Consider the following 10,896-nt stretch of genomic DNA (forward strand, 5'->3'; position numbering starts at 1 on the left):
GATATTGATGCCTTGTCTCTATATCAAACAAACCATTTTCACAAGACCTGAATGAGCTTCTGCTGTTAAAACCATTGATGAACAGATTCCCCAGAAAGAGATCTGAGGCAGTGGAAATGCAGTCCCCGATACAGTGCTACTCAACTCTGGCACTCGAGATCCATTCCAGTGCTGGTCTTTATTCCAGCCAGGTCCTAAATTAGTGAATTGTCTCTTAGCAGCTTCAATTAACTACATTAGAACCTGCTTGGAGTGAAAACCTGGACTGGATTCAATCTCGAGGGCCAGTTGAGTACCGCTACCCTAATATGACCCCCTCCTGTCCTCTGTGTTTGCCCACCCCCTTCAGGAAGCAGGTCCTAGCCACCAAGGCAGAGGCTGAGAAGGATGGTGTGAAGGTGCCCACCACGCTGGCAGAGTACTGCATCCAGACCAAAGTGCCTTCCCACGACAGCAGCTCGGACCTGCTGTACGACGACCTGTACGATGATGACATAGAGGAGGAGGAGGAGGATGAGGACGGGGAGTGCGGGGGGGGTGCCGAGGAGGGTGACTGCTACGAGGACGACGACGACTCTGGGAACGAGGAGTCCTGACCGCCCCCCCCCAACCCGAAACAGCCCACTCATCCATCCGCTCATCTGTCTGTCTCTCCGCCCGTCCAACGCACACACATACAGACATAGACACACACACACACACACACACACACACACACACACACACACACACACACACACACACACACACACACACACACACACACAAGCTGAAAAAGAGCAGGCAATGCAACAAGCAAAACCGCCAGTGCAAACAATTCAGATGAACCCCCGCAGCTTGTAATCCAATCCCAGTTTATTTCTAATTTAACAGACCTCCTCTCCACGGTGCTCTGGAGTAGGAGAATAGGGGATGCGAGGCAGTGGGGTGAAGAGGAGCACTGTTGGGGTTAAAAAATATTCAGAATTTGAATTCAGTAGCGGTTATTAATAACAAGTAACTTGCCCACTCTGTGCTGTTTCCTGTTGTGTGGCTTTTACCAGTTGCTCCTTTTTTATGGACTTTTGATTTAAATTTTAAAAAAGAAACACACACCTCATTACTCTTCACCCATTATTGTACAGAGTGTGTAACTCCCGGCTCCCGAACAAAATGAAATTCTCTTGCAAACAGCCTGGTTTTTCTTTTTTTTCTTTTTAAATGTTTGTGGTACAGTACAATAGAAAATCAAAACCTCTTTTTAAGGGTACTCCCTTGTCCCATTTCCTTGCCCTTTTCAGCAGATTTCTGCCCTGTCAGGTACCAACCAGTAATCATGAATTTAAGCAACCTACAGGTAGGGAGACTGTGGCTAAAATGAGCTCCCCTTTAAAATACGTTTTCAGTTTTGATAATAAAGGGGTTGATTACTGGTACTTTTTTTTTTTTTTTAAGAGGATTTCAGTGGGGGTTTTTTTTTAAGGAAGGTCAATTCAGAGTTTGCTGCATGGCCCAACCTACAGCACAGGCCATCCCATAGTTGAAGGTCTTCTGAACTTGTTACAGAAAGGAATTTGGTCAACACAGACCCATACTGAATAGAGACTAGCAAAGTAATTACTGCAGTGGCATGTCAACAGCCTGACTGGTAAATTCCACTGTTGGCTTTTATTCAGGTAGAAAGATTAAAACTAACTTGGCATGAACCCTACTTTGTGTGCAGTTGATAGTCTGGCATAGATAGAGGCTTCCCTTGATAATACAGTACTGGCTAGCAGGGCTATGTAACCTCTTCTATGTCTCTGGGAGTACAGACGTGCAAAACACACTACAAGCCATCCTGGTTAACAACAGCTTCTTATGCCACGACATTTCAAGGGTCTTTACTGAGGAAATACACAGCCACAGATTCTGCAGAGACATTTTACTTATTAACAGAGGAGTGGAGAGGGCTCCCTGATAACCCTGTGCAGAGGGTTCCACAGAAATGTGCTTCAAGGCTAAAACAAAGTGTGGCATGCTTAGGACTGAAATAACAAGGAGGTCGGCACCAGGTGAACCTCATTGGGGCTTGGAGAATGAAGGGTGTCCCAAGACAGTCCAAGAAAGATATCTTGGACCAAGGCACATGGACAGCTAACCAGACTATTTTAGATGCTGCGTTTGGAGTAGAGGATATCCCTTCTCTAGCTACAGTCACAGGCTTTCTGCGAGACACACGACCGCTGTTTGTGATAGAAAACCAGATCATCATTTTTAGGGTTAATTGAAATTACGAGCGATCATACCTTTTAATGACGTATGGTGCTTGTTTAGGATGCTGCCATGTGTCCTAGTTGGCATTGTGCAGACACTCTCAGCTTGTGCCTGCATCAACCAGCTTTATAAATATGGCAGCATGTTCGTGCTTCTGCATGCAGCGGAGGCTGAGGAATCCTGGAAAACAGAGAGCCCCTACTCCTGTTCTATGAGCTGGCAGCTCTCCAGAGCTGGGGCACAGTTTGATGGCTGCTCACGATTGCTCTGTTGCAAACACGTGTCATTTCAGTGGGGAGCCTGTTTGTGGTAGCAGTGTCTGAGGATTGCTGCAATTGGGTAAAGCAGGACTGGACACTCTATATGGATTTCTTTGTGTGTTTAGTTATGTAACCTGTACAGGTAGCATCCCTCCCCCAGGTTGAATCCCACTCCACAGTTGAAATGACATGCCTCACTGTGGCCCGCAGATAAGTCTTCTTTGAGACTGTGGAAGAGACCCAACCAATTCCTAGCACATGTTTTGAAGTTTTTCTGGAATTATCAGTGCTAGAAATTGTTTTTTTTAAATGTTATTCTGCTGTATGGTAGTTATGGTATGTTCTCTTACTATACTTCAGGCTGCATTCATTAAACATTAGTGGGCTATTAAATGCATAGAGGCTTCAATGTGTTTACTGGGACGCTTTTAGAAATGACTTGTGCATTACCTAGAAGTTCTGGAAAATTGGGTCATGTGGAACAGTCCATCCACCTCAAGGTTACTATGGTAGAAGTGTCTGACAATGTGCCATACTACTGCTGCACAGATAAATAACATCTCAACAAACCGCTGCAAACGTCCTGGTCTTGAAGTGAGGTTATGTTTCCATGTTCCTCAAATCTCATTCCCATTTATACGCTTTGTCAAGCAATCAGGATATTTCTGGTATGGTGTACAGTGCCAAAAATATCCACCAGCTGTCTGACTAGGTGTACTGTCTGTATTATTTGAAACCTCAGTGCTTTTGGACAGGTGTGTGGAAACTGCATTAGTTTAGCTCCTGACTCTTTGAATTGGTTTGAGCTGAGAAGTGGGGGTGGTGTGACCTGGCTTCTACCCCACTGTAGACACTCCTGTATGTAAGCTCCCCATAGTAAAAACATAGAACAGTTTAATAAAGCGTGGTAGAACATAGGTAAGCACTGTAAAAAATAATGAGGTATGGTAAAGCATATTCATAAACTGTGGGAAATGCATAGTATAACAATGGGAAATCTGCACAAATACCATGGTGAACTTTTATAAGAGCTGATTTGGAGTGTGACCCTGAGTGAATTGGTTCACCTTCCTTTTACTTCAGTAATGTACACATGTGTGTAATAATGCAGTATAGAGCAGGCTTTCTAAAGCTGATTCTCCCTCACTGCTTCAAATCTAAACCATGCTACCCAGAGCCATGTAATCATATACAGCCTGCCAAAGTGCAAGGTCAGAGTAGTAGAAGCTAGGCCAGCTGGTCAGCTGACGTCCTCTCCGTGTTTCAGAACTGATTGCCAAGGCTTTTCTGCTTCTGATTTGCAAAATAAATGTAAGACTGTGTGTGCAATTGCACCTCTACTAAGCAGTTCGGTTCGGTGTGCTTGTCTAGCTCCTTTAAAGGGATTAGGGGTGGGGCACATCTGTTACTGAAGGGATGGCCATTTTAATTTTCTGCAGCTCGACATTCAAGAAGTTTGTATGTTTGATCCATTATTGCGATGGGCTGCCTTAACAGTGCATATGTCCCCAGTTCCTCATGTGTTAGTATTAAAAGTTTTAAGGATGTGTTGCCTACCTTTTTAGTTTGATTCTATACAACACTGTAGAACAGTTGATGTTTGGTGGACATTACCCAGCTGACCGCTGTGATTTGCTGTCATTTGGAGACTTGTTACAACCCCTTAACCTGTCTGCCCCATGTTATCATGGACGTGTTTGCGTGTTGCTTTACAAATACAGTATCCCATTTCTAAACATGGCAACGCTGAGACCCCCTGGAGGATACCCTCGCAACTGCAGCTTCGAGCACGTTTTTCATGTTATACAATAGAGCACCATCTAGGCAGATTTCACCAGGCTGCCGCTACTGCAGCTCTGTTCAAAGTGTCTGTGGTGAAACATGCACACACCAGTAGCAGCATCCAATACATTGTTTTTTATTCAAAAAAATGAAACTCTGAATATCGTGGCTTCCGTTTAATTAAAATGGCATTTTCGCTTGGCGCTGCTAGTTTTTGAAAGAGAATTTAAATGTTTCTTAAAAGAATGGGTTATTTGTAGATGCCTACTGAAATTCTCTTATCCCATATAAGAGTACAGTGATATTTCAGTATTCCTGATTATGAATCTGCATCTATCCATCTGTTTTGGTATAAAGCAGGCATGCATAGTTGGAGGGGCTGAGCTGATGATTGGAAGTAGTTTTAATAATTATAATTCTGTTTTGTCATTTTTGACCAAAAGATTAGTCTTGTGTTTCCATTAGGCATTAGGATGAGTGTCAGTAAGGCCTGGATTTTGCCCCAGAATATTGATTTAGAAATTCCTACAGCATGAAAGCTATGGTATAAACTGGAGTTTATGGTACTGCAGTATATTTCCACCTGTGTATAACTGGGTTTGAAGCGAAGGCCATTTTGGACTCGGTTGTGAGGTTTGAAACAAATATTTCACCGAATTCCCAAACGGTCTCTTTGCACGCTAGCTTTGAAGCTCACTTTGTGGGAATATTCAGGCTTTCTGTTTCACAAATATTTGCCGTTGCCCCCTGAATATAGGTTTTAAAGCCCCAACACAAATTGACAGTGTGGGTTACTACACAAGTATTGACAATTTCAAAAGTGATACGACTGGCTGTCACGTCCCACGACGACTGTGTAAAGAGTGCAGCCTGTCTGAATGTGAGCAGGTATGCTGGCTATGGCAAAGGGCTGACCCTGTGCTGTGTCATTTTAAGCTGTCTCTGGACAGCAGCTTGATGTGTTTTTTTTTTTTTTTTTTTCAAATGTACCTTTTACTATGTTCTTTTTTTTCTGAACAGGAGCCATAAAAGCCCAACCCAGCCTGTGTGTTTGGGTTTTATTTTCTCTAAAGTGGTATCTTTTTCCCTGGTCAATGTGTCACTCTTGTGCTGTGTCTGTGGTGCTGCAGCTGTTAATCGGATTTGGCTCGGTGCTTGGGTACCCTAACACAGTATGATGGTTGAGAATGGATACGGCGTTGCGTTCTGTTTTACTGATACTTTGTTAGAATTCTGTTTTAGCCACGTTCTCTGTACTGGGGTTTGTTCGTGTGCAGGCCCATTGCTACAGGGTACTAATCGTGGTCCCTGGCTCTCTTTCTAAGTGACAGGTTTCCATGGAACTCCCATCCTTTGTCGTGGGGTAAAGAACTGCAGAGTTCCTTGGGTGACACAAATACTGCTTTTACTTCTGCTTTTGTTGTTTTCTTTCAACAGGCTCCCGGGATGTGTAGAAATAAGAAACTCGTACAGTTAAGATTTCTGTTCTGCCATTCGCTTGTTTGTCATCCACTTGGAGAAAATAAAAAAATAAAAAAATGAGTTTACATGTTGTGTAAATAAAAACTGAAAAAAGTTAAATAACTTTGGATTTGAACTGTAGCCTGAAGATTTCAATACATTGAAAATGCTGCACTAAAGTATCTTGATAGTCCTGTCTGAGTTGAAATTGCAGTTCTTTTCTTTTTCCTGGTTTTTTATAGTTTGCCTCCTGCGTTTACCTGTCCCAGTAGAATTCTCTTTCTGTGTCTCTCTCTCTCTCTCTCTCTCTTTCTCTTGTTCAAGCAAATTTTCCCTTCTTACTGCCTCTTTTTTGCTGTAGATTTTATTTTGGTCTCTGCATTTACTGACTAATAAAAATGTGAAATAAAGGATGCTGTATTGTTAGTTTGTGTCGTGTTTTTTTTTTTTTTTTTCACACGAGCACCACTGAGAGGGAATTTTCTTTTTCAATTATATATATAAAATGAAACTTGATTGAAATAAATAAATCAGACACGAGTGTTAACCAGCAGCAGTCCAAACAGCATCATCTGTTTGGATTTGTTCATGTTCTGTGGATTTTACACCAGCTAATTGTATTCATTGGTAAGAAAGTATGCAATATTTTTCTTTTTGTTTAGAATCACATAACACAAAAATGAACTTGGAGACCTCTACAGACTATGTTTATTACTTAAATCCATGTGGCAATACGTATAGACTATTGTATAGGGTGCTGCGCGATACAAGGTCGAAGCAGGTTTTATTATATTTAAATCTATATGTGTGTGCTGAAGTGGGGAGCTGTACCGAATGGAGATAAAGCAGCGGGCCGTTAGGAAACAATAAATAAAAATATTTGGGTAACCCATGCCTTAATTGACCTTACTCTTATTTCACCCAAATCAAGATCAATCTAGATGCAATACAACATTGTCACATATCCAGTCCTGTAAGCCCCCTCCTCCATTAGACACCACATCACAGACCCCTCTCTATATTGTACTGCTAATCTTCCCCAAACCTATAAGGTTCTCCCAGGTGACTTGGCAAAGCCAGTTTGCAAAAGATATTGATGTTTACTTGTATGAAACCTTGAAACAAACATTAACCAAGACCTGTCATCTCTATTAGAATGTACTGGATGAACTTTTTAAGCAGCTAGTTTTGGGATATCTCCAGCAGTAGGGGTATTTGTAACTGAAGTGGCATTAGCCAAAACGTGCCAGTAAGTAAGTAGTCATTGAGGAATGGTCACATACGCAATTTAACAACTTTAAACAGCTCACTGGCTCTCTGCCACGTACAAACAGTGCTGTCCTGGTGCCTCTAAATTCTATTATGGAATGTGTTTTCTATTCCTGCTCCAACCCCTGTACAAAACGTTCTACCTTCAGTTTTCAAAATGAAATAAGCCTTCGACACTGAAAAATAATCATCTTAGGCTTGACTAACCGAGCTTTTGCTAGAGGGCCAAATTCTGTCCCATAGACAAATCAAAACATTTGAAATACAATTAATAAGGCCAATTTAAAGGATAGTGCAGGCACCAATATTTATTATTTTTCTCATTACAAGATTTCTTACCAGATTTTTTTTCTTTTTTTTTTTTTGTCAAAACACACATATGTTTTTGTTTAGTACAGTAACAATCACCAACAACAATAAGCATGCTACAGACAAAACGAGCAATGAAGTCAGATTCAGATCTGTCCGGTAGACAGGCAGGTTCTGTGTTAGCGTGCGTGTGTGTGTGTGTAGATCAGGATGGCTGTTGTCTGTTCAGTATAAAGCTGTGTGCCTCTCTCAAGGCTTCCTGCATGTCCTTATACTCTGAGAGCTGGCAAGCCTCCTCCACGCCCAGCCAGCGGTAGTCCTGGTGCTCCTCGGACAGCCGGACTGAAGTGCCGCTGTCGCACAGCTCCGCCAGCCAGTACACCACAGTCTTGGGCTGGCTCTTCACCATGTAGCGCAGCTCCTTCCTGTAGCCCTCCAGAATGCGGAAGTGCTCCTCCCCCAGCCCCGCCTCTTCCTGCGTCTCCCTCAGAGCGGTCTGCAGGTCATCCTCCCCAGGGTCCACATGTCCTAGGAGGGGAGGCTGGAGGGTCACTCAAGAACTGAATTCCTGCCTTGGTTCAGCTAAACTACTATATCTTGGGAACAGTTTGCCTGAATTTGATCAGTCACCCATAACTATTAAACACTCAGTAGTGCTACACTTACAAATACCAAAAGAAACTGAATAAGTAATGACAACAGATTATCTTCTTGAAGACACTGAGAAAGACTTCTAGTCAATAGTTTTGTCATCACTTTATTAAAAGTTTATTTTAGTACTTCTGAATTTCATTCAAGAAGTTATTGAAAAAAAAACTTTTAGGGCCATTAACGTTCATAACGCGTGATCAACTTTAAATATTTCTAATTGAACTGATATCATTCAAAATGCCATTGATATGCCACCCCTTCTTAGCAATTAAACCACATTGGTTTTGACTATTACATTGACTTTAAGTTTGGAAAATGAGAAATTGACTACTGCAGATTCCAAAGCTCTATTCTTTAACTAGTCCACCGTTCCCCTTATTCTGTTTTACCCTATCCACACTCCCAAAACAATGCTAGATCAACATGAGGCAAAACCACATGACTGCCTGTTACATAAAGCACAGTTACGTTTTATTACAGTGATGATCGCACGTTACATAGGAAAAGTAAATGGGGCATCTATCACCAGTTTTCAGTTGAACTGTTCCATGAACTAATTAAAAGACTGGCCCATAGTTCTGTTTATAAATGGGGATATGTTTCCTTTCAGACCTGCCCTTGTGTTCTGTGGGCATTATTCCCCCTCCCGTTGCCTCTGTGCCATGCAGCTGGATGTTACCTTTGGGGGGAGTCCAGTGATGTTTCCCATAAGAGGTCTGAAGCAGCAGGAATTCGATTTCATCCCCCATCTTCAGTGCACTCCCACTCAGCGTTCTGCATATGATGAGGCCGCATGCCCTTAAAGCCATAACCCTCAGCAGACTACAGAAGACAGAGAAACAGTCTGGGGTCAGGAGGAGCTCTAGAGTGTCTCACAGGCATTGGACCTGCCAGAAAGAGTTGCAGGTAGGAGCTGCTGTGGACCGCCAGCGTGTTAAAATCATCCTGGGGGGAGGCATGGCCCTTCCTCAATGATTTCTGAATTGCTGAAAGCCCCACTGGAAGTCACCTCTCTGAAACAGCAGCACTCTCTGCAGTCTTGGGTAAGCTACAGAAGCACCTGCCAACAGAGCACCCACCATCAGCCCTGGACAAAGTCTGACTATGCTTCTGCTTGGGAGCTGTCCTTTTGGATTTGAGGGCTGCCACAAAGGCCACCCTTCGAGTTTTAGAAAAGAGAAGAAAAACAAAGCTTGAAAAACGTACAGAAATCCACCTGCATGGCTTCTTAATGTTACTGTGACGATGTGCTGGAGTACAGTAATGCGATTTGGATAGCACCTTATAGTAATCCCCACGTCTTGCATGACAATCAACATCAGCACATGAGCTTATATATGTGAAACCAAAGGAGTAACCAAAGGAGTAACAGTGTGACCGTTTACACGCTGTCTGCCGACTGAAAGCAAGCAAGGAGTAACAGTGTGACCGTTTACACGCTGTCTGCCGACTGAAAGCAAGCAAGGAGTAACAGTGTGACCGTTTACACGCTGTCTGCCGACTGAAAGCAAGCAAGGAGTAACAGTGTGACCGTTTACACGCTGTCTGCCGACTGAAAGCAAGCTGCTGCAAATCTTTTATCTCACCATACCCAGGACGGACAGTTAATTATACAGGCATCTGAGATTCACAAATAACAACTTCATTACTAACAGTACCTGTGCTCAAAACAAACATGTATTTTCTTTCTGAACGTTTCAGAACGGTATCGTTGCTCGAGAAATGGAAATGCACTGTGCTCTTAATTTGTTTTACAAGTCTACTGTCTTCAAATAACTGGTTTGGAATAAATGATGAATATAATGTGTCATAATTTACTTTTATGCTAGACCTACCGATACAGAGATAAGTAGCTACATGGTACAGGCACATTTAATGACACATTCAAGGAGGCAGTGTGGTCCAGTGGTTAAAGTCCAGTGGTTATATCCAGACAATCACTGGTTCAAATCCCACCTCTGCCACTGACTGACTCGCTGTGTGACCCTGAGCAAGTCACTGAACCTCCTTGTGCTCCGTCCTGCGGATGAGATGTTAAATCAGTGTCCTATTGTAAGTGACTCTGCATATAATCTACAGTTCACAGCCTACCTCTGTAAAGCACTTTGTGATGGTGGACCACTATGAAAGGTGCTATATATAAAATAAATAAATAAAGATATTATTATTATTATTTTGCAATTAACTCACCGAATCACACAGAATGCCTCCCCAGAATCTGTTGATACCCTGGGCACGTTAAACTAGTCGATGGTGCAAATGTGATATGTGTACACAAGTGAATGCCGGGCAGTATAAACGCGATTAAATGATGTTCAGAAATGTAAATAAACAGCACACACTTACATCTTTCCGCACACACATCACCCAGCTCGCTTCCTGAATGAAAGGGGCAAGTCTACGCGTCACGCAAGTCTTCAGATGATATTAAAACACCAATGACTGCGTTAGACGACTACCGTATAACCCTGGGAATAAGCGCGTTTCCTTATCCATGGACACAGGTGTTTAATGACCTGATAAACCAATGCGCCTGGACCGAGTATTAGCGACCCACCAGCCCGCGTCGTAAATTATGATAATTACATTCATTACAAATACACTGAAGCATTGTAATCGCATTTCACTGTTTGCTTTCTCTTCAGTTCTTTCCTAAAATAGCCCCGCATGTCGGTGCTCTTATCTGTAATAGCGCACCCCCGTTTCATAATAATATGCGCCTATTTGCTTGGTTATACGGTACTAAATGGGACCTGGTTGAAAACGGAGAGAACCCGCCCATCCGTTATGCATTTCTGGTTGGTCACGTTGCGACCTAGACCTACAGGGCTAGCGCTGATAGTTCAGAATGATTGGCCGGCAGGGGATCAGCGAGAGAGAACAGTGAGCTCTCATTGGTTAACTTGTTGTAACCCCACCCCTCCACTCC

The 10,896-nt window shown here is 42.8% G+C and overlaps 2 protein-coding genes across 6 annotated transcripts in view; one reads left to right on the forward strand and one right to left on the reverse strand.

Moving 5' to 3' along the window:
* Positions 1-6,164, forward strand: part of LOC117962492 (ubiquitin-conjugating enzyme E2 R2) — a 33,865-nt gene extending 27,701 nt beyond the window's left edge. The window contains exon 5 of the mRNA XM_034927737.2: positions 350-6,164. Within this exon, the coding sequence (XP_034783628.1) occupies positions 350-596 (247 nt within the window). The 3' untranslated portion in view covers positions 597-6,164. The remainder of the gene's footprint in view (positions 1-349) is intronic.
* Positions 6,165-7,283: 1,119 nt separating this feature from the next.
* On the reverse strand, positions 7,284-10,437 carry LOC117403958 (bis(5'-nucleosyl)-tetraphosphatase [asymmetrical]). Of its 5 annotated transcripts, none has more exons than XM_034006481.3 (3): positions 10,314-10,437; positions 8,647-8,789; positions 7,284-7,844 (listed from the first exon to the last, which is right to left on the reverse strand). In XM_034006481.3, the coding sequence occupies exons 2-3, from the start codon at positions 8,774-8,776 to the stop codon at positions 7,522-7,524; spliced, it is 453 nt and encodes a 150-aa protein (XP_033862372.3). In that variant the 5' UTR covers positions 8,777-8,789; positions 10,314-10,437; the 3' UTR covers positions 7,284-7,521. The 5 variants fall into 5 exon arrangements, with proteins under 5 accessions (XP_033862372.3, XP_033862375.3, XP_033862374.3 ...); XM_034006484.3 differs by lacking the exon at positions 10,314-10,437 and adding an exon at positions 10,158-10,300; XM_034006483.3 differs by lacking the exon at positions 10,314-10,437 and adding an exon at positions 9,803-10,074.
* Positions 10,438-10,896: the final 459 nt, after the last annotated feature.

Source organism: Acipenser ruthenus, chromosome 2 (genome assembly GCF_902713425.1).
Source record: "Acipenser ruthenus chromosome 2, fAciRut3.2 maternal haplotype, whole genome shotgun sequence".
In the NCBI taxonomy this organism is placed as follows: domain Eukaryota; kingdom Metazoa; phylum Chordata; class Actinopteri; order Acipenseriformes; family Acipenseridae; genus Acipenser; species Acipenser ruthenus.